The sequence below is a fragment of the Mugil cephalus genome, chromosome 9 (assembly GCF_022458985.1).
Source record: "Mugil cephalus isolate CIBA_MC_2020 chromosome 9, CIBA_Mcephalus_1.1, whole genome shotgun sequence".
NCBI classification, from domain to species: Eukaryota; Metazoa; Chordata; class Actinopteri; order Mugiliformes; family Mugilidae; genus Mugil; species Mugil cephalus.
In genome coordinates this window covers 23,500,124-23,523,380 of record NC_061778.1, presented here as the reverse complement: position 1 = coordinate 23,523,380, position 23,257 = coordinate 23,500,124, and the positions used below count along the sequence as shown (strand labels likewise).

The following is a 23,257-nucleotide window of genomic DNA, read 5'->3' as shown; positions in this document are numbered from 1 at the left end:
TATTATGCATTTGAAAATAAAGTATTTGTCCTCTAAACACATGCTATAACTTTCTGCAGCTGACACCTCATTAACATGTAGGAAGCATTAAATCTACTTATGTAATTCTGAACAACAAAGTAGTTTAATGCAAACTGTCGAATTATATTTCTATCCATCTACAATGTTGCGTTTGTTTCACTCAAACCTTTTACTTGCTACTTTTATTCAGGCTTTAATTAGTACTCTTTAGGAAACATTACAAGTTGTGCATGGGAGTTTAAAGTTGACCACACAAACAGCTGCTCAGCTGTTTGGTGATGTTGCTTGGGGAAGTGAAAGTAACCAACTCAAGTAAAGATTTGGACAACAAAACGCATGATGGCGGAAGAGGAGGTGACACTAGAATGTGACTCATACATGAAATACGTACAAGTGGTGGGGGGGGCTGGGGGGATTGGCAAACGTATGTCTTTGAAGTACATTCAATAAAAATACATACAAGCAATACCAACATATTTAGGAGGATTCATATCTTGATATCACTTGTCTTTTCCATCATTCGTTTTCTGTCCCTTTGTTGCCTAAGTTGTGTAAACTCTATTTGAGTTAATACGTAAGTGTATTAAACCATTGCGAGTGTAATGGTGAATAAATACAAAAAGGCCATTTAAGTAAATTGCACTGATCAGTGATCTGAAGACTGAAAATATTCAACAAATTGCAAAGAAGTGGATATGGATGTTGCTCAGATGAACCACTCCTGGGTTCGTCTTCCAGTCACCGTAGAGGAATTGTAATGTAATTTAGGTAGCCCATCTCTTGCGCAAGAGGTGTGAATGGGTGTGTGCGTGTGTGTGTGTGTGTGTGTGTGTGTGTGCATGTTTGGGGTTGGTATAAAAGAAGAAGAAGGGCAGCCGCATAACTTCCAGCACTGACTGAAAAACCAGCTGCGGGTTACTAAAGTGTAAGTTGAAATCATGCAGATTTTTTTTCTTTTTACATTTTAAATATGAATAAGAGTCGGAAGTGTATATGTTGTATTTACAAACATTTAATTTATTTATTTATTTATTTTTTTTTTGTATTGTTTCACTCAATTTAAGCTCCGCAATAGCCGTTATAGCGCTTGTTAATGCTTCTTTTACATCCACAGTTTTTAAGGACCATGGACATGGACTCGAACTACACGGATACGGACGACAGCTCCGAAGACTATGACTTCACGCAGATTTCTTTGAGGCCTGAGATTCAGCCAATCCAGATAGTGGCTCTGGTCCTCTACGGCCTTGTGGTCCTGCTGGGTGTCCCTGGAAACGCGCTGGTGGTCTGGGTGACAGGGTTCTGCATGAAGCGCTCTGTCACATCCATATGGTTCCTCAACTTGGCGCTGGCTGACCTTCTGTGTTGCCTCTCCATCCCTCTGCTCATGGTCCCTCTGATGCACGACGACCACTGGCACTTCGGACCGCTGGCCTGCACGCTTGTTAAAGGCCTGTTTTACCTGGTGATGTACTGCAGCGTTCTGCAGCTGGTTCTGATCAGCGTGGATCGCTTGATTCTGGTCATCTGGCCCGTGTGGTGTCAGAACCGCAGGAGACCCATATACGCCGTCTATGTGTGCGTCGCGCTGTGGTGCCTGGCGCTCATAGGCAGCATCCCGCAGTTTGTTTACGCGACGGAGATCACGGCAGGTAAGCACAAGCGAGAGTGCGTCATGGCGTACTCTATAAGAGGTGCCTGGGCTGTGACGGCCGTTCGCTTCCTACTGGGATTTTTCTTCCCGTTCCTGGTTATCGTCGTTTGTCACTTGATAGTGTACTGCAGCACGCAGAGGAGACTGTCGCGGGGTCGGGACCGCTCCACGCGCACCTTGAGGGTCATCGTCGCCGTGGTGCTCAGCTTCTTCTTGTGCTGGCTCCCACTACACATTATGGACTTTGTTACACTCGTCACCCCTCGGAGTTCCCCGAACAGTCCAAAGGTTTATGTGGCGCACGTTTTAGCGCTCTGCCTGGCGTATTTCAACAGCTGCCTCAACCCTCTGCTCTACGTGTGTTTGGGCCGAGGCTTCAAGACCAGCATGAACCGCTCCCTGCGCAACATTCTCCACTTCATCAGCGAGGACCCGACGACCAAGATGCAAACCTCTAACACAGACACCAAGAGCACCACATATGGAAAGGAGAATACACGTATCTGATGCTGTATTGACGTTTTTAGAGTCAGTGCCATTCTCGCGATTTACGCACAATGACCGAGCGCTCAATTCTGAGTTAAAATGAACATTATGACTCAATTGCACGACGCGTGCAGTGCGTTAGCAAAATGAAGTCATTGGAAGTCTGACCACATCCATCATCCCCTAATTTAACTATTGGCGATCGCAGTGAATATGTAAGGATGTCAATAGGATTGTACAGGATTGCAAATCAGGAACTAATTTCTCAACCTACAGTGTTTCCGTTCTCGTTCACGTATTGTGCAACAGCGTTCTTTAGGCTTCTGTTTTTTACTCACACACAGGGATGACCTCGGCCTGTTCTTTTCTCTATTTCTCTATTTTTTGCTTTTATATTGAAAAAAATGTTTAGACATTTTTCTTTAAAATCAAGAGCAGAATAATCACGTAAGTCCTGTTTCTTAATTTTGTGACGAAAGAGGTACTGTATGCCACCTTAAGCATTCATCAGTTTTTTAGACCACAAGAGGGAGACAAGCTCAAGGTCTCTGCTGTCCAATGGCTTGAAGTTGTTAGGCTGAGAAACATCAGTGACAGACAGAAACCTAAAGGCAGTTTTGAAGGTAGCAGTAACATGAGCTTCAGTCAGAAAAATGCAGTCCAGGAAATGGTAACTATTAACATGTAACATATGAACTAGTGATTTGATTTTTTTTTACACCATGTTAATGAAATAATAGTTACAACTACTTGAGTGTACATGAATATGAAAAGCAATAAAAAATGTGATCAAGTACCAAAACTGAGAGACATTTTGTGTTTATTTACAAACTACATTCATTCCAAACAAGGCCACGTGATGGCATATACAAAAGCATACCTATGTACAGAGAGTGTCGGTCTGTGTCCCTGTGTTTCAATCAGTCTGTGCACTTAATCGTACCGTAAACGCATGCATGAATGTACACTTGTCCCTGACTCACAGATGTCCAGTTATTTACGCCCACTGGCCCTCGAGACCCTTTGACTGTAGAAAAGAGGTAATGGACAGTCCACTGCAGTGTGAATCCGACATGGGACGTATGCTTAAAACAATCAAACCATGAAGTCTGAGACGGTTACAAACACAAACACACATTTGTTAACCTCAGCACAAATGAAAATTCAGTCTGTAGATACTGACTGAGTGCATTACAAATCTTTGCTAGTACCAAGCAGTGAAATAGTGCTTTATTATATGGGTTTGTAAACTGAGGTTAATATCTTAATTATTTCTATATAGTTTCCAATGTGTCTCCTCAAATTGGTACTAGTATGTGCGAATATATTGCCAACCAAGTCAGTACACTTGTGGTTAATGAATTCCTATTAAATGTTAGTGGACCCTGTTAAGATATTTTGCCTTTGCATAGCTACTTATGCAAAATATGAAATTTTTAGAATAGGTTCCCGATAGTAAATGGATAGTTTGCAAATACTTACTTAAACAGAGCTGTTCCTTCAAGAAAAATCCTGTTTCACTTAATAGTATTAAAACATTACATTTTTAGTTGAAGGAAAATTCATAAGAAGGTGTTGAGCCGTCTGTACCATAAAACACTTTTGATGACGTATTGTTTAAGCTCAAGAACTGGCAAAAATATAAGCAGCCTAGACTTGTGTTAAGCCAACTCTACACTCTGGGAATTAATTAACCATAAGTGTCTGATAAATAACTATAAGGCCAACAGACATTAAGAAAGAACTGGCAGCACATTCAGTCATTTAGCTTCAATGTGGTCCATGTCAACACAGCGTAGCTTGGCATCAATTATCATCCACTAGAGCAGGAAAATGTCCATTAGTTGAGTGTCTGATAGTTGTCAGCCCCAAGGTAAATTCAACCAGACATTACAGAGAAAAGATCTCTCATTAGATCTTTAATCATGGCCTCTGATGTAAATGCATCCCACTAAGAACATGCTGTAATCAGAGATGAGTTGAATGACAGTTTTCTTTATGTTTTGGACCAGTTTGTGACCCAGAGTAAGGACCACAATGTTACTCTGACAACACTGAACCAAGCGTTATGGGTTTAAAACCTGGGTGTGACTGTTCGACTCAGACAGTTGTCATGACTTTGAGCGACCCAGAGCGGAATCGGAGAATCTTCTTTTTGAGAGCGTGGGAGGCTTTGATCTTGACAAAGGCTTTTGGTTGAGCTGAGGCGCTGGCAATGGCTTGTGGAGAAGGAGAGGATGAAGAGGAGGTAGAAGCAAGGCGGGGCGGCAGCTGCTGCGGCCACACCAGCCCCCCACTCTCGTCTGAGTCACTGGACAGTGAGCTAGAGGCTGGAGAATACACCTCACTCATGCTAGACTCAGACTCTGCCGGGACAGCACCACTGTAGCCCTCCTCTCCCTGACAGAGAGGTGCTCTTTCCTGGAATTCTTGGTGCCAGCGCTGGGTGTGCTGCTGTTGGTGGTAGTTCTGGGGTTGAGAATTGGAACAAGAATGCCCGTGGCGAGCTTTCCGAGGTGGTCGTTTATGTACCTGTCCTGCTGGTGTCTCTCCCTCATCCTGGCTGAGCTCCAGGTTGGAGCACCAGCGTCGGTTGCCGTTATGGCTGCTGTTGCCCACCTGGGGCCCAGCGACTGGGCTTTGGTTCTGAGCAGGGTCCCCTCTGCCTTGGTGCCTCTCTGTCGTGCTGTACCTCCTTTCAGGGAGCACCCGTTGCCCTAATAGGCTGTTTTCAGACTGAGATCGACTGGTTTTACTGCTTGATTTCTTGGATCTCTGTCGCTCGTTGTGGCTTTTCTTGGATGTTCTGGACTTTGAGTTGTGGTGGTCAGGAGAGGTGACAGCTCGGGTGGGCTTCGGTTGCTCTGGATTGTAGTGTCTGGGAGAACGAACGGGGGCATGACAGGCTTGTCCAGGGATATAGTGAGCACTTACTAAATTGTGCATGCGATGAATAGGTGGTTGTGGATGTAGATAATGTTGGGGGGATGGGGGTTCACAACAAAGGTCAAGAGCCCCAACACCACAGTTAGGGTCCAGAGAGGGCAGAGGTGATGGTAGCCTCCCAGCCAGGGAGTGTGGCCTGGATTGGGGGTAGGGAACAGCCAAGTAACACTCCTCTTCCAAAGATGGGGCTTCTCCTCCACAGGCCTCCCCCTCTTGCAGGTCACAACCCCATCCCTGGCTCTTGGGGTTTGCAGAAAGGTCAACATGGGGTTGACCATGGGGGTCAGGAAGACGCTGCTCTGCAGTCTGAGAAGGAGTTCTCCTGTGTAGGGAACTGTGTCCAGAGGCACTGCAGTATGGGGGGTCAGGACTCAGGGTGGTGCGAGGCTGAGATGGCCGTGGAGAGAGGGTGTGGCGCTGGAGGAGACTTAGGATGTAACCCTCCACCTTCAAAGCCTGCTGGTAATCCTCCTCAGTGACGTGATCTTCTACAGGTTGCTTTTGCCACTCATGATTGGCTCTGCTGGGCTCCCACTCCCAGGGCTCTGTTCCTGTGCCCTCCTCAGCAATGCACTCCTCAGCAATCCCCTCCAGAGGTGGGTAAGGTGCAGAGAACGAGCGAGGCAGGGCAGTGCGTAGCACTGGTACATCAAATTCTCCATTCACCATAAGGGGGTCGCCTAGTTACAGAAAGCAATACATAGTAGGCAAGGATTCAATGTGATAATTATACAATTTTAACATAACATGAAGTACAATAACGAAATGTACCAGAGTAATAATAGGTCAGACATGCATGATGCTACAGAGTTAGCCATGCTGGTGGATCGGAAGTGCCTTCTGCTATGTTAATAGCAGCATGCTAACATTCTCACTGCATGCTTAACTGCCAGCTACTACACCTAACATGTTAGTTTACAATGTTAGTAAGCTAATATTTGCTAGTTTGCACTAAGCACAAAGAGCTGCGACTGGTCGAACTGTCAAAAGTTGTTTTGTAGTCACGAAACCAGGTACAATTTAGCTGTGGTGCTGCAGGAAAGAACATGAGGTCACCAGAGTTGCTGGGATTCATCTCCTGGAAACCATGAATATCTGTGCAAAATCCAACTAATCACCCAAGTATTCAAGGGCAAAGTGGTGGATCAACTGACTAACAGACAAACCTCGCAAGCAATAAAGTCACACCTCGTTGCTGATTAGCTTATCATCAGTTTGTTAAAATGACGTTGTTTGTTACATTAATTTCACTTGTGTGAGTCGTCATTACATTAATGCAATGTAAACCACTGACTTCACTCACATTTTAATGATTAATTTGTTTACATTTAGCTTTATTTCTCTCCCACATATGAGTATACTGATTTTTCTTTCACAGAACATGAAGAGATGTCAACAAGAAAAATGCAAAACTCCACGCTCCAAGTAAAACCTGAAATCAAAGGTTAAAGACTGCTATCTTTTTTTTTTTTTTTTTTTTTTACTTCAGACATCGGTACAACTCACGTTTTCTAATGCTAAAATGCAAATATTATGTGCTAATACTTGCACTAATTCACTCACACCAGTGCTATTTCCCAGGATGCGCATGTGCAAGTTTAACTGTACCTCTGTCTCCAAATCTTTCTTACCCACAGACTTTGGCCTGTCGTTGGTGTGAGCACAGCAGGAGACATTCTCTGTGGGCTCAGTGGAGCAAGATTTTCCTTTTGGCGACTGACCCTCACTTGACTCATAGAAACCTAGGACAAAGTGCAATTAGAGAGCCAGAAGATAAGATATGCCTGTCTGATTTATTATAACTCGCTGATCTTTCCAACTCTCTAAAAATATGCTGCTATATGCAAAGAGTCTCTCACCAGATTTCATAAACAGACCACAAAATAAAATGAAAAGCAGCTGGAGCGTGAACAAACAATAAGAGTGGAAATAAATTACAAACTCATTGCATGTATATTTTGAAATGAAACAGGGAAAAGACAGGCTTAGTTTGGATGCAGCAACAATTTTTTGCAACAACTGTGGATTTAATTAAAGCATAAATTACAAACAAAATGCAAACAAAATGAAGTGCATTTGCCTTTAGGAAAATAAATCACATGCCTGACAGAGCTGCGATGAAAGAAAGGGTTTAAAACTGTGAAAGTACCAGAACTGGGTCGACTGTCACCAGTGTCGCCTTGAGCTCCGTCACAGCAGCCGTCATTGGTGTCAATCCTGAGCTCTCCCACCTGCTGCTCCAGCTCCTGAATTAGGCCCCATGGGGAACTCTGAAGAGCACTCTGAAACGCAGACACACAAAGTTTTCCTTGCTGCCTGTATTTAATTGTGCTGTTTCTAAGTAGATGGCAAGAAGAAACAATCTGTGATTTTAGCAACAAAGCAAAAATTTCAAATGGTCCTCTCAGTCAAATGACTTGTTTGCAGAAATACTAATGGCGGAAGCACAGCTGTGAAGACTTCACAGTTTGTTTCTCCAGCTGCACTCAGTAGCTCTTATTTTTCTTTGACACTCATCTCTTTCTTTGGCTATTCATCAGTCACCTGTTGAGTTAGCTGAAAGTGTAAATGTTAGTGTTTGTGCATGGATGAGTGTAATGCCGTGATGAGCTGAATATCACTTATTTAATAGTTGTAAATTCTTGCTCAAAGGAGCAGTTCTAAAAATTAATTTGACAAATGAATACAGTGACATTATGTCAAAGACATCCAAGTATGGCGCAGCAGCAGTAAAATGGGTAGCATTGGCTTGTAAGACCACTTTTTTGCCACAGGACAGCAAAAGGAGTCAGTGTATCCAGGGGTGCACATCCATTTTTGGCCTGCCAGTTACTTTTACGATGACCAAGTCGAAAACAAGAGACCTACTTTTACCATAAGTCATATTGCTACAGTGTTATAAGCTCTTGCATAGCACCTTTAGAGAAATAGCGCCGTCCCTTTAAGAAAGGTAGTCGATAGTCTTTAGTTGTTGTTGTTGTTGTTGTTACTGTTGTGCATGGCTATGGATATGTGCTGCTCAATGGAATGCATATTGCAGTAAAGTTGCAGATAAATGATGAACTAAATCATTTTTTTTAATGGTATGCGGTCTACCCACACTACCTTCGCAATCTACCAGTCGGCATATTGGCATATTGTGCACCCCAGGTCTAGTTTGTCCTCAACATGAGGAAGAGGTCCAGAGAGCATATTTTTGTTTCATATGGTGATTGGTAGTTGTAGTTGAAGATAATGCTAGGGAGTAAACATTAAACGCTGCTGAAAGTCTGGTAGAAAATATTGGGATTCGTCTTCTGGGAACCATGAATGTAAAAGCAATAGTGACAAGCACTCTTTGAAGGAGAGTATGGACGCAAGAGCTAGCCGGCTTAGCTTTGTTTTATACCTTGCATGGACACCCATATTCTCTTCCACACCACTGCTAACTTCTATTACGATGTTGGGCACTGGTATCAGACAGCACCAAGACCTAGGGCCCTTGCAGTAAGCCAAGCTTGTGTAGCTTCTGCTCATTTACGGCTGAATTACACTTATTTACGTGCTTCTTTTCTTAATAATCAATCACCGTTTAATTCTCAAACCTGTTTCAATCTGGTTCTTTTTATGTTACACCCCTTTAACTGAGCTAGGATGTAACAGTGTTTAACAGTAATAACAGCAACCCTACCTTGGAAGAAAATACTGTACCGTTTCTTTTACAAATGGGTCCTTTAAATTTCACTGTATTGTGAAAAGCAAATTGACCGTAAAAAATTTGGGAGACTAGCAGCTGTTACAGCGTGTGCAGTTTTTTCTACCTCACAACAAGGTTAGAAATGGCTGAAATCAAGTCACAACACATAAAGCCACACGTAGATTTGCACTAACGTAGATTTGCACTGAACTAGTCACTAAGACACGAATATGGCCATCACAGGTCAAAACCGAGCATCACTGAGGAGCAACCGCGCACAGTATCGCTATCTGTCACTGTGTTCTCATACTCAAGTCAACCTGGAGGGGAAGCAGTCAGCTGGAACATGAATAATTCAAGGATCTCTGAAGGGTAGGGGGGCGTTCTTTCATGTGTGTGTGTGTGTGTTTGTGTGTGGATGAGGGGCTTACACACACACTTGCAAACACACATGCTACCCAGATATAGAGGCGAGAACATGCTTGCTCATACAGTTCAGAATTTCATTAGAAAAAAATGAAAACAAAGATAGTTTTATTATTGTTATATCTTTAACACAAGGACCCTGCACACACAAACACAGCTACACACACCCATCCTGGTAAAACTGTGAAATTGGACATGGTAGTTCAGCCAGCTTGACAATTTTTGTCGGTCTCCTGTCGACATCATGTGACGCGCATACTGACATCTGCAGACACTTATGTGCAAGCTCGGGTTAACACACATACACACATACACACACACACACAACGGCACCTCAGTTTGTTGGAGGCCGTAGCCTACTGCAAACACTCAAGGCTCATTAACAGACTTCATTAACAGAAGATTGAGCGTGTCCTCATAACGAGGTGACAGTTCTTTCATTACAAACCCACTATGATGGAGAGCATGTCAGACAACAGATACAGGCTACTGCACTTCCCCAGCACTGTCTTTCTACGTCTGTGTGTCTGTGCAAATTAAACACAAGCATACACAGGCCCGATGGGAACACAAGTCGGTGAAAAATGTCTGTAAAAATTCAACCCAATGATTGCACAACCTTGGCCATGAGCGCGTTATGTTACTGCATGGCTATTGCATGGAGCACAATGAGGCGTAGCTCAGACAATCACGATTCCCCCAAAATTAACGGGGCAATATTTCACCTACACACATCTGCAAAACCATTTAGCGAATGCAAACATGCAAAAATGAAGACGATAAACATAGCAAACCTTACAGCCAAACATCATCCCTCTTATCATGCCTCAGCGCATGTTTCCTCTGCTCAAAATGACCAAAGCATTTTGAGAGAAAGCGACTCACAGTGATCCTTCTGTTTTTAGCTTTAATGCTTTGTTCTCCAGAGTAAATGCGGTCGTAATGCAAATGCCGCTGAGTGGCAATTGATCCAAGCTACGCTACCCACGCAACCTCTTCACCCCGACCGCTGTAGTTTCCTTTGTCTAGACAAGGCTGCTTATTGTCTCACTATAAACAAAGCATTAGCATCATCAATATTGTTTTGTATGGTAGAAACGAAGCGCGGGGAGCTTTGTTTTGGCTTGTAGTCTGGAATACAGAATTGGCTGAGAGCCTATTGGAAATCAATAAATCAATCACGCTGTTTCAAACAATTCGACTGCTAGCCACCTCTTTGTGGACACATGCGCTCACATATGCACATTGCAGAAGCCGTGGTGCTGGTTATTAAATCATAACACTGCAGAAAACAAACAGATCTCTGTGGATGAACAATGGGATTCATACTCGGGGCTCGTCTTGCAGGCTGGTCTGACTGCAATCTATTATTACTGGTCTCACACTGGGTCCCTGTGCACTGTATCATTGCTGTTTTACTGCATCCTATGCCCCCTGGCTGGTGGGGGATGGGGAAGACAAGAGGACACGGTGAAGCCAGCCATTAAGCTGTTACACAGTAGGTGTTCAACACACCGGGGTCACCTGTTTTTTTACGGTACTAAAGTGAACTGACGAGCGGGGGAATCCAGGTGAAACCAGGACAGCTTTATGGTGGAAAAATGGGAAACCTCAGCTGTTACATCATCTAATTTTAAGCTCTTCCAAGTGCACATGACGAATGGAAGGCTACAGAGTTTAAAGAGGCAAATATAAAGAGTATATAGTGTAATTCTGTCGCGCAACAGTTTTTCTGCAGGAAAGAAGGAATTTGCAATAGTAAAGATTTAGCTGTTTCAAACTGGATTATAGAGTAGCCTACTAACCAGTTAACATGGCTTCTCAAATGGCATATCCAGGATATGGAAATCTATGGAAGTAGGCAGGCAGCCGTACTGCTGGACTCTCTATAATTAAAGCAATGTTGTGACTGGATCCACACAGAGAAGTCTGTGTGAGGCCGGAAACACTCATACACACACAGACACACACACAAGAGACCCTGCCCCCCCAGCTCCACTGCTCAACTCGCCCACTGATCTCTTATTTCTTTCAGCACATGGGCTTATTTTTTTCATTACTTTAGTTAATTTGAAAGACAAAGAATTTTGCACAAACACACACGTTTCTACTTCTGTGAGGACCCTAACCCTAACCACTGCATTGACATAACACATTCCGGAGCGCTTTACTCAGCCATCTCAACTAAGTGGCTAACCCCAACCTTTACCCTAAAAATAACCTAATTGTAACCTTAGCCCTAAAACCAAGTATTAACAAGTTTTAAACCTCAAAAAGTTACGGGACCCAGAAAATTACCTCGCAAGGTTAGCATTCTGCAAGAGTTTGGCCCCCACAACTTAATAAAAACAGGAACACACACACATTCACTCGGTGTTTACATAACCATAGTGAATGGTATTCATTAGTATACTCTAACTCTGTCCTACATGAGCAGCGGCTTGCAGGCTTGGCAGCAGAGTGGTTTGACTGTGAAAGAAATCTCCAAAGAGAAGCCGCCGCACCAAGCTGTGCTCATGTGACTGACAGCTGTGGAACCGCCTCAGAGTCCATCTCAAGGTGTGGCCAGAGGCATAAGGCTCGATGCATTGATGATTTCCTTCGTGTCAGCAGCTTGTTTGCTCGAAAACACCAAAAAAAAGAGGATTTTTTTTTTTTTAATGCCAGAACAAAGCAGAGCAAACCATCCGGTGATCCACGCAAGTGACCAGTCACCGCTGAGCAGAATGAACCCACAATGCTCTCACTAATGATGTCTTAACACAAGGACGCAGCCCGACTGATGATGAGCCAGCAGCCCAGCAGAGATGCACAACAAAAGAAAAAGCCACAGCAGATGCAAAAACACGGCCCTGCAGAGTGACCGTGTTCGCGCTGTGGTGTGTGGACCTCTTGTCTGTGCACATATTAATAAAACAGATTTGAATCTACTGGCTCCATTCATGTTCTTCAGAGGAAATTAAACAGGATTCAAATCTAACACTCCTCCACATTTACATGTCACACGTTATATACAATTCATATATTCTCTTCCACTCAGCAGGGTCGCTGGGAGGGAGGTCAGAGCTCCATGCTTTCCCAGCTGCTGTCTGGCGTCCCACAGCTGTCAACACCTTCAGCACTGTATCCAGGAGAAAAGGGCCCTCGGTCTGACAGGGGCCACATTCATACGCACGCGCACAAACACAGTGGCGGTCTCACGGCTCAGTTGTTTCTGTGTCACACGCCTACGTACATACATACATTTAGGAGACTTTAACCTACATGGTGAGATGAGATTGGGGATTTAGGCCGGACGCAGATGGTGACCTGATATTATGAAGACTCAATTTGAGACTTCAATTAGAATTGTGTCGGAGGGGGAAAAAATATATATTCTCCGAGGAATTTCCCGTGTAATTACTCACACGCTTGGATAAGCAGAACAGTTAATAAACATCGATCTGGAGACGCGGTGCGCAAAAAGCGGAGGAATAAAATAAGGGGGAAATCTGCTATCCTGTGGGAGAGACGTTTGACGCTCCTTCGCCGGCCTTGAAAATGGCCTGCTTTCAAGTCGTGTGTTGATGTGGAGCCAGGCTGAAATGCGCTGACAGCTCCTCCGTCACCAGGGAGTATGAATTTAAGACTCGTGGCACATTGGAAATGCCTTGACCGTCATGGCTATCACGCATCTCTTAAAACTGATTTCTCGTTGTACCAATGCGCAGACTCAGAAGTGGACGCAGTTTGAGCATAGTGCGCATATTGTGCCATACCCGACCGAAGCCAATGTACAAGGCCACCTATGTGCGTCTTATCCTCTCGCTGGGGCCTCGGTCGGCATCATTAGTATTCTGCTCCATATGCGTCTATTGTTAGGCCCCCGGCGGAGGAGAAGAGGTTAGGGAGGGAGGAAGGAGGTGTGAAGAGGAGGCGGCTGATTTAATTTCTTTTTCACCCACTTTAATAATGGCTTCCTATTGTGGCTATGTTGAGACAGCTTGAGGGCTGAGTAAGAGCAGCAACCTAAGAAACACAACTGCACGCATAAAATAAGAACTTATGCAACATAAGAATAACACAGCGCAGGCCGCAGACGGCTGCATCCCCATAGAAGTGGTTGCTTAGTGGTGCGTAAAACTTCCTGAGAGGGATGCTGTTGTGTCAAGCTGAAAGTTTTATTTGCATTGATTAACCCAGTTTTTCTTAATTCTCCTGTTAATCCCGGGATCAGCGCGTCACAGGCCAACATATTTGTCCCAACTTTGCCCGAGCCACATCATTCGAGCATATAGAAGACAATCGCGACATAAAAGGTTAGCACCAACAGCAAAGCACAAGCTGAAGGAATAACTCATTCTTTTATGATGTGCGGAAAGCACAAATGAGAGCTTGTTAAGTAGTAAAACCTACAAAAGTCTATGACGAGGGAACAATGGGCTATTAAATAGTCGGTCTGTGCCACAAACGGCGGCTGCTCCACCCCCTGATTTCGTTCCCCACAGGCATAAATCTCAGCCTAAAGCACAGAGACGCATTACAGCCTTTCAAACAGAGACGCTATTTATCAAGTTGAGTAACTTTTTCTGCAGCTAGAGGTCACATTCACACAAAAGGCGCAGCCCAAACCAGGAGTCCATCCAACGGTCAAGCACGTTAGAGTGAGGATAAACTGTAGGTTATTTGATATTCAAAACTATGCAAGACTCCGTGGCTGGGGTGAAACTGGCTTATATCACAGGGGTGGGGTGATTCGGCGAAATCCAGCCTAGTCCCAGCAGCTGGAATCCAAACTCGCAGTAAAAGACACTCAGCATAAACTTCTTACCAGCTGACGCCTCAGTGTTAAGTTTTCTTGTCCCCAGCTGCTGAAACACGCCAGTTGTCCTCTGGAGCTGTCCTGGGCCAGAGGGTCTCCAAGAGCCAAAGCTCCAAGCACCAGACATTCCTGCCTCTGCCTGCGGAGCTCCAGCTCGCACAGCCCGGTCAGACTCGCCTCTAGGCGCTCCTTGGTCCGACTGCGCTCCACAGTCACCGGGAACGAGAAGGCGCGCTGCATTCTCCTCCGAAAGAATAAAAATCCAAGGATTACTATCAATAAAAGCTTAATTATGTCCAATGTATTGTTTTCGTGATCTTCAGTTGGGCCAGATTTACGAGCGCTATCGCAGACTATAACGGGCCATGCTCCATCCCATTCCTTGCGAGAGTACGGTTGCCTTGGAGCGGCATGGTTTCCCAGACCATCTATGCGCTATACATTTTCTATTTCGCAGCTGTCAAACGCAAGCGCGGAGCTCCGCCTTCTGCGACCAGCCACGGCGAGAAAGTGGGGAGTCATCCACCCCTTTGTAAATCCAATCCTAGCCTTCATTGGACATGAGAGGCTGGTGGGGTGCTGCGCGTAACGCTGTCCCATCCCCCTTGATTCATTACAGTGACGCGTCGACCTCACCCATCTTCTTAGCCTGGAACTAATGGACTACTTCAGGAAACGGTTATTTCTGGGAGTACAGTCAAACACTTTATTTTGCTGTAACGACTATAATGTAACTATAGCAACAGAGAAAAGAACAATAACAGAAATACTGGTGGCAAAATAAAAGAAGAAATCCTGCAAGAGCAACAGTGAAGGATGCAGTGACCTGAATAGAGAGGGTGTTACACATCATCACTGACATATGCAGGATAAGAAACAACATGGAAAACTATATTTAGTCTCCAAATTGTATCAATGCATAGCCGTATTAGTTCTTGTTTAATGGAAGTGATCACTGACTCATTACTAAAACCAGGAATCTAGGTTTACCCATCACACTTCCTGCTGCCTGCTGAGCTGCACAACTTCAGGATGCTGAGGAATGTTGGACACGTTCATGTTGCCCTTATTAAGGCTGTATGAATGTTTTACAAAGTGCAGATGTTTTCTGTAATGGGCCTTTAAAATGCCCAATAGTTAAGAACAGGAGTCAAATGAGTTCAAGTCTCACTCAAATTTAGACTGAAGCTAACAACATTGAGACTGAAGTTAACATCGTGTACTGTAAATACGTAAGGAAATTGGGTTGGGGTTTTGAGTAAATGTAATTAAAAAACATCAGTGTACTTTAGTGTCAGAATTTCTTTAGCTCTTTCTTCAGCTCCAGCAACATGGTAGCGTTCACCGAGGTTACACAAGGCTGAGGTAATTACCAGCTATTTTATGAAATATTAATTGAAGTGAGACAAAGGGGTGCCATAGGAATCCTGATCGCTCTGACTGCAGATGGTTATTAGAAGCTTGTACCGTAGGCTCAGCTCCCAAAATAATGCTTTCAATACATGACATCAATATTTTACAGTCGTTTGATTTTATTTTGAAGTGCAGTAACAGATGAATATTTCATCTCTGCGTCTCATGCAATTTTCCTCAGTACTACGCTCTCTGTGTAAAGTCTCCCGAGGTCATGCATGTCTTTGAGGGGGAACATGCTGCACCTTACAGTTAGGGAAAATATTTGTGACTCGGTTGCAAATTTAATTTGGCGTGATTTCCTTAAAATCTGTTTACATCATCTGTGTTGAACATTCACTTATTCATACTCAGAACACAGCAAGACATTTTTTAAGTATTTTTTTTCTTTTATTCATACTTCCAATCTCTAATTCCACATGAACCAGAAAGCCACTTTTTTAATCTTCAGTCTCTATGAGGCAAAGTCATCGGCAAGTCGAAACCTACGCGCAGCGCAGGTTGGATTCTTTTGTCAGAGCGCGTGTGTGTGTGCACACCGCGGATATACACAACATATACTTACAGTATATTTATCTCATGTATAAATTTCACTAAAAGTCTAGAGATCAAAACATTTTCTAAAAAAAAAAAAAAAAAAAAAAAACAAAGCAAAAAAAGAAAGAAAGAAACAAACAAACAAAAGAACATACAGTAGAATTCTTTTTGAACAGAACTACACCAGTACATATTTTATCAAGACACACTTGAAGAGCATTTGCTATGAGTTTGATCAGTGGTCATCTTCGGGAGGTTGTGTGTGTGATTCCTATCGTGTGTGACCAAGGCTGTTTGTTAGTACTGTGTTTGCATGGGTGGCACTGCTGTCTCACTGGCCCTGTGACAGCAAGGCAAATGCCAATTGATACAGTCAGCGAAGCACACAATCCATTAGTTGTCAGTGACAAAATGGCATCCAAAACGCTCGGTTGCCTTGGTTCCACAGCTGTGCAGCGATAGCAATCGTACAATCATTCGTGTGACACAGATTAACTGTGTGAGTGCATGCTAGAAAATAAACACTGAAACAACAACAAACGTGTTAATTGTGAGAGACTGCAGTTTAGTTTTATTTGCAGGCCCAGTGTGTAGGATTTAGGGGTACCTATTAGAAATGGATCATGGGATTAATAATTTGAGCCCTTCACATCTATATAGAGAGCCGGTCCTCTTCCACGGAGTCAGCCACGTTGCTCTGTCATATTTGTACAGAAGCCCAAATTGGGTAAACCAAATGCTGTCTCTTAGGGCCTTTAACGTGTTTACATCTACGTTCTTCTACATGCTGGGGAAAGGGGAGGATGTTCAGTTGCAATATGCAACCTCACCACTAGGGGCACTAAATTCTACACACGGGTCCTTTAAGTCAAATGTGTTGGGAACAATGAGCAACATTGAGAGCTGAAAAAAGCGAAACAAATGACTTTGCATAATTGTGTTGTGTGTCAAACTCAGGCCTGCTGTAACAGTTCCTTGGAAGCCAGAGGAAACTTTTAATTTGGACAGATGTTCAGTGTTAAAATTTGTAGGCCATTACAAACTTCATTACTCAGTCTTGACGGTGAAAAGAATAAAGTCAGTGTCAGTAAAACTGTCCCAATCCAGCATTTACCATGTCTCCTTCAAAGTTAAAAAAAAAAAAAAAAAAAAAACTTTTTAATACACTTGAAAACAAACCTTTAAAGCATTTCATTTTCATATAGTATATGACATTCGTGCACCATCATTCAGATGAAGGATAACTGGAGTATAATCTTTTCAGAGTTCTACATAACTGGAAGCATTTCTAACCACTCACATTCAGGTCTTAAAGTCTGTGTGTGTCGTCATCACTCAGTGACTTCTTCAAATGTAACATACACACACAGACACACACAGCAGGGATCCAGTCCTGAAGCTCTTCTGCTGTTCTCAATATGTTAGTCACTAACACGCCATGCAGGCACACAGTAAAGATACCTTGCCCTCATTCAATAATCATTCAGTTGCATCTTGTCCTGAAAAAGGACAAGAAAGTTTGTGAGTCTTTGTTTGGACCTTCTTTGTTTTGGAAGTGATTTCACATGTCAATACTATACTTAGGCAAAAATAACACATTTTTTGATTAAAATACAATTATTTCATACTGAGCCTAGTCATAAATCACCAGTGTGGATGTCAAATCATAAAATAAACTCCTTCACCTTCATACTAAACTGCTGCCAGTTTACTGTCTTTCATTCGTTACCCGAAAAGGCCTTAAAGTGCTTCACTTTCTCTGTTTTTACACAAGGAAGGTATTTCTAGTTTTGGAAGTGCTTTCACTGTCTGTCAGCTGAAGGGGTCTGCGTTGACAAACTCTTAAGAGATGCTCTTTGCTGCACCTAAATCCAGTATATCTATATATATACGTATAATACATGACATACATGATAAATACTTCATTTAAAACAAACATGATTATTTGTGAAGGTACATTTCTACTTCTTTCTTTTGGTTCAATTTAGTTGCGTAAGGTTAGTATTCATGCTTTCATTGCATCCAAGACAGACACTTGAAATGGGGAGAGGGGATGTAGCATTTCGGTTGAAGTAGTTGTTATTTTTTTTATTTTTATTTTTTTTTTAATAGAAATTGTTTGATATTTTGAGAAATGCACATACTTTTTTAGTTTGATGAGAAACTAGATGGTACTCCAATTTCTAACCTAAAGATGAATGGACACATTTTGCTATGCTTGTAATGCTAAGTTAAGCTAAGCTAAGCTAAGCTAAGCTAAGCTAAGCCGCTCTTGGCTAGTAGGAAATAACTAGTGAGGATGAGGACGTACTTTGTCATCAATTCCGTCTGAACCAAAAAGCTGACTTGAACACATCACAAAGACTACAGCTGGCTTATATATTGTATGTTCTGCGCCAGTGTGAAAGGAAACAACCCGTCAGTACCAGCAGATGGCAGTAGTCTGTACTCGTCATTCAAAAAAGGTGACTGAAAGAGCTACAAAGAAATCGTACAGAGCTGGCCTCTCTTGAATCATGCCGATACAGTTTGTTCATTCCAGATGGTAATGTTGTGCAGATACGTGAGTATTGGAATGTTTAGTTGAGATGGAAAACAAGAAGAACCTTCTTTTGCTGTTTGCTTACTTCTTCATTTACGTTTCCTTTCTTTAACATTGGTTTGCTAAGCTGAGCAACCAATCAGAGTCATCTCAGTCACTGACAGACTCAAATGGGTCAAAAGCTGCTGACAAGTGTCAACAGTGCAGGACACACAGCAAATAACCAGAGCCTCACTGATGGCTAGTTGTGTGTCGTAACGTCAAGACTAATTAGCTGCTGGCTGTAGCTTAATATTCAACGCACTGAGATGAAAGTGGTGTCAATCATCAAAATATAAGCACATTTCTCAAAATATCAAACTGTTTTTTTGCAAAGAGTGGTCAAGCCACTAATGTGGTGAGGTGAACAGAAGAGGGCAGAAGAAGGGTTCATCTCCAAAATGTTCTATATCCATTTACAAGAGAAAAATGGGTCTTATTCAGTCTGAGGACTTGTCTTTTTCTTACCATGGATTTAATCTACTACGTTAATCTAACATTAATTCAAGCAAAGACTCGTTCTTTTAGAGTAGGAGCAGTAGTAGTAACTTTGTTTTCAATTCTCGGATACATCATTTTGGAACAAAACTCTTCGATTGTAAACTGTACCCTGGTGGGACTATTGCAAGGCGGCATTCAAACGCATTAGCAGTAAAAAAAAAAAAAAAAAAAAAGAAAAGAAAAGAAAAAAAAGGCAGACTGGCTGCAGGAGCCAGAGAAGAAAAAAAACAAGAAACATACAGTGTGGAATGGTATAAATGTCACTTTTTCCAGCACACACAATCTCAATCTCTCTCTCCCACACACACTCACGCACGCACACTCTCTGTCTCTCTCTCTCTCTCTCACACACACACACACACACACACGCGAATATAATCGCGCAAATGCAGAATCATACTTGCACACTGGACATGTCACAGACATATCTGGCATGCATTTTTAGAAGAAAAGACTTTTTGTTAGAAATTCTTTAACCGGTCTAGATCTCTGATAATTTCTGTATGTACATAAATTAACAATAAATATAGGTAATGTTTATATATTTTGAAATATATATATATTAAATAATGAAATATTCTTATATATTTCAAATATATTCATAGATTTCTTTCCAATTTGAAACATCTTTAAAGAGATATAATCACAGTTTAGTAATAAAACATGTAAGAATACAGGTCTCCCTACTGGTCTGGCTGCAGAGTCCCTGTGTACAAGATTCATAAGTTGTGATCAAAGTCGGGCCGCTTTTCCAGACTAATACATTCGAATTCATCAGCAGGATGAGAAATAATGCAGCGTAACGGTAGGTAACACTGTGGTTTGGGAGGGGCTGATAATGTGATTTGTGTCTAGGGTTAAAAAGACCGTCTTAGGTCTTATCAATCTTTAGATTCTACTTTGAAACATCACATTGTCTGACAGGGAGCCAGCCCTGACAGAAACCATACGAGGCAATCGGGACTGATCAGTGAAGCTGATCCCCCAGCTACAATACTTGTATCATTTAGTGGAACGACTCTGTCCTCTGATCACCTGGAGGTTTCTTAAAGGGACGCTGCAGCGAGGACCTCTAGGGGACGATTGGTTTGGAACAGTCGAGAGAGTGTAAAAAGTCATTAAGACTCGAAAGGACCCCTCCCCTTTCCTTCGACTCAATCTCTCATCTTCTTCTGTTCTTCTTTTTTTTTTGACACACAGAGACTGGAACTGGAACTGGACCACATTAACACTGACTGAGGGGAGCTAGGTTGTCTAAATGCATGCAGTAGTTTTCCTTCCTTCTCTCCACCACTCCCCTGGTTGACATGGCTTACAGTAGGATGCACTAGGATGCACTTGGAAATAAAGAGAGTAGAAGAAAACGGTTATCCCGCAGGTGTCGAGGAGGAGTCTCCTTTCCGCGATGCCTCGGCGATGTTTGGGGACGCCTCAGTTCCTGTGTGCGACAGCGGGTGCTTTCTTTCCACGATTTCCTCCTCTGGTTTTAACCTCTGCGCGCTCGAGACGACCGTTCCTCTCTTTGTGTCTTTGGACCCCGCTCACAGTCGGTCCCACCGTCCCCCTCTGTCATCCTTCTGCCTTGCTGCTGCCTGCATACTGGTTCACAAACAAAACAGGTCCTATATTGCACAGCATGCCCTCATGGCCTTATGGTGGTGTGTCAGTGATAGCGACTTCTCTTCTCCTCAGTCTCAGAGCTGTAGTCCCTTAAACCAATGCCTCGTTGTAGAGTCAATAAAGAGTCTTTCATCTGAAGAGGAGACACAGGCAGACAAAAGAGATTTATAGCAGTAAACCGCTCTAATGCACAAAATAAGTAGCAAATCCATTACCACTGACATAATTGAAAGATAAAAAAAAAATCTGTTTTAAGATTGGTGCCATGCAACTAGTAGCGAGTGGTGGTCATTCATGCGGGAAAGACACTCAATAGCCGCCTGAAGTTAATTTGCTCAGGTTATATTCAATTACGGGCTACCTTTGAAAGTGAGCATTTATTTATGGCCTTAGATTGACGGAAGGAAGAGGGATTACTGGAATTCGCGAATCACAAAGCTCCCTTCAGGGTGAAGTGGTTTATTTCATGTGTGACCTGGTCGTAATTCAAAATGAAATATTTACAGAGTTTTGATGGCTTAATTTAAATGGTAAGTGTTGTGAATACACGCTGAGTGCATTAAAGTGCATGGCCCAGGTGTATTTATTTATTCATATTATTAGCTAGTAGGAGAGTCCTCTGATATTTAAGGACTCTGGAATGTGTTCAGGGAGTTACAAACAGAAACCACTTAACTGACAACATTTGGCATTGCTATGGGGTGGGGGTGTCTGGTCTGGTCTAGGTGGGTGGTATATGTCTAAGTAACATCCACATGAATACCAGATCCAAAAGTTTCCCAACAGAACAGGGCATTGTCCCAAGATGGTCAAAGTTATTTACGTCTCCTGTCAGTTTAGCTTCTTTCTAGATTTGATTTATACATAGAAAGTTCGCACTGAGAAATCCAATAGAAAAAACAAGCCGACAATGCTCCATTAGTTCAATGTAACCACAAGGCCCTGGACTTTGCAGGCTTGACTCATTTGTAGACCTCTGCACAGTGTTTGGTCATTGTGTGATTCCACTTGCCATTTATGGAGTGCAAAACTGTTGCTTTAGCGGTTCACATGACTCTAGTCACCAGCAGATATAATGTATGGCTCTGGCAACATCTTAAGAAAACAAGCAAGCTAGCAGCTGTGTGTAGGCCTGGTCTTTTACAGTGAGCTTGGTCTGAGCTAACGGCACGGCAGTTTATAAATTCAGCACAGAAATAAACACAGACCTCCTGCCCTGTCCATCATTCGTTCACCCAACCTTCACCTTCCTTCACCCTACACAAAGGGCTGTTCAACCAGCCGGCCACAGCCATGATGAATTTAGTACATTAAATTACAGCAGCGTCTACGCTCAACAGAAACGTCGGCAGCGAGGGTAAATTCTCTTAAGAGTTGTTTATCACAGTTTGGCCACGCCGTTGAAAGGCTCTCTTTGTGTCTGAGTACCTGGTCTAGCAGCACCACCGACGACTTGATTATCTCCCTCCACTTCTGCAGCTCGGAGTCATGGTAACGCTGCTGCGCCTCCAGAAGCTGGGCCCACTCCATCTGCGTCTGGGGCAGTTTACTGGGAACCAAACACACATACGTTAACAACATCAGGGTGGAAGCCAGTGAAGCGTGATTTCCATTTTGAGGGACTGCCAGCAAACCGTTTGGTAAATTGTTTCAGTAAGTCCTGAGCTATTCGGGGGTAATTTTAGAAGCTCTGTGTTTTCCTGTCACACACGTCAGGGGCCATATGGATATAGTTTAGTGTGTACGTCAGGCCGTGTATGTGTGTATGTCTTTAACTCTGGGAAAGCCAAAGATCCGCTGAGATGGAAAAAGCATTTAAGAAAGACAACTTGACCTTACTTTGACTCTAAAAGTTAAAGGTAGCAGACAGAGAGAAAGCACCAGCTGACTCAGGCTCTGTTCAGACCTGGTATTAACATCCGCCCTGAGTGATCCGACTGCAAACGGCCAGCTGCAGGTAAACGCACCCGAGACGCGCCAGCAACGCATTTGAGATCCACATTAAGAGGTGGTCTGGGCCACATGTGACCACATTCCTTCAGCACTGTGAACACACACGTGTCCTGACCACGTTGATGGACCGCCCACTCAACTGACGGCCTGTTGCATAAGCACAGTTTTGCCTCATTCATTCAGGAAAACTCAAAAGCACTGATAGTTAAGTGTATTCACTGGGAAAGCCTTTTATGCTATGTGTGGATATGGCTATATGTAATTCCATCACAGTAAAACATATTAGCATTTTATTGATTATCAATGTGGGTCATGTATAGTTGTGTAGTTCCTCAATAATTACCAGTGTCTCACTTCACTTTTAATAGTGGAGATTTCTATGTGTGCTTATGAATCCTTTCAGGGATAAAGTTATAACCTGAACTCAAAAATAACATCTGGGGCATACACAAATAAATATCCAAAATAATAACATGACGTTTATGCTTTCAGTGAGTGATAGACACTTCACAGCTCAGATGTATTGTTAAGAGTCTGCTGGAGTCAAAATGGTGCTGGAGTTTATTTGCATACAGAGAGTAAAATTGAGTTCAGCTCTTAAGTGGTGGCTGGGGACGCATGTGGAGCCAATTAATGCAAGAA

The 23,257-nt window shown here is 43.0% G+C and overlaps 3 protein-coding genes across 9 annotated transcripts in view; 1 reads left to right on the top strand and 2 right to left on the bottom strand.

Annotated features, from left to right (window-relative positions):
- The first annotated feature begins 839 nt into the window (after positions 1-839).
- Positions 840-2,969, top strand: c5ar1 (complement C5a receptor 1). Its single transcript, XM_047594016.1, has 2 exons — positions 840-946; positions 1,136-2,969. Exon 2 carries the CDS (start codon positions 1,148-1,150, stop codon positions 2,180-2,182), a length of 1,035 nt encoding a protein of 344 aa, XP_047449972.1. The 5' UTR covers positions 840-946; positions 1,136-1,147; the 3' UTR covers positions 2,183-2,969.
- LOC125013383 (dapper homolog 3-like) lies at positions 2,965-14,541 on the bottom strand. 2 transcript variants are annotated; one of them, XM_047594014.1, is made up of 4 exons: positions 14,020-14,541; positions 7,257-7,389; positions 6,739-6,849; positions 2,965-5,787 (listed from the first exon to the last, which is right to left on the bottom strand). In XM_047594014.1, exons 1-4 carry the CDS (start codon positions 14,248-14,250, stop codon positions 4,262-4,264), a joined length of 2,001 nt encoding a protein of 666 aa, XP_047449970.1. In that variant the 5' UTR covers positions 14,251-14,541; the 3' UTR covers positions 2,965-4,261. The 2 variants fall into 2 exon arrangements, with proteins under 2 accessions (XP_047449970.1, XP_047449971.1); XM_047594015.1 differs by lacking the exon at positions 6,739-6,849 and having other exon boundaries at positions 14,020-14,539.
- A 1,250-nt stretch (positions 14,542-15,791) lies between these two features.
- gramd1bb (GRAM domain containing 1Bb) overlaps positions 15,792-23,257 on the bottom strand; it is a 109,934-nt gene continuing 102,468 nt past the window's right edge. For all 6 annotated transcript variants that reach the window (XM_047593807.1, XM_047593808.1, XM_047593810.1 and 3 more), the window contains 2 exons: positions 22,091-22,211; positions 15,792-20,795 (listed from right to left, as the gene is read on the bottom strand). In XM_047593807.1, the coding sequence (XP_047449763.1) occupies positions 20,706-20,795; positions 22,091-22,211 (211 nt within the window). In that variant the 3' untranslated portion in view covers positions 15,792-20,705. The remainder of the gene's footprint in view (positions 20,796-22,090; positions 22,212-23,257) is intronic.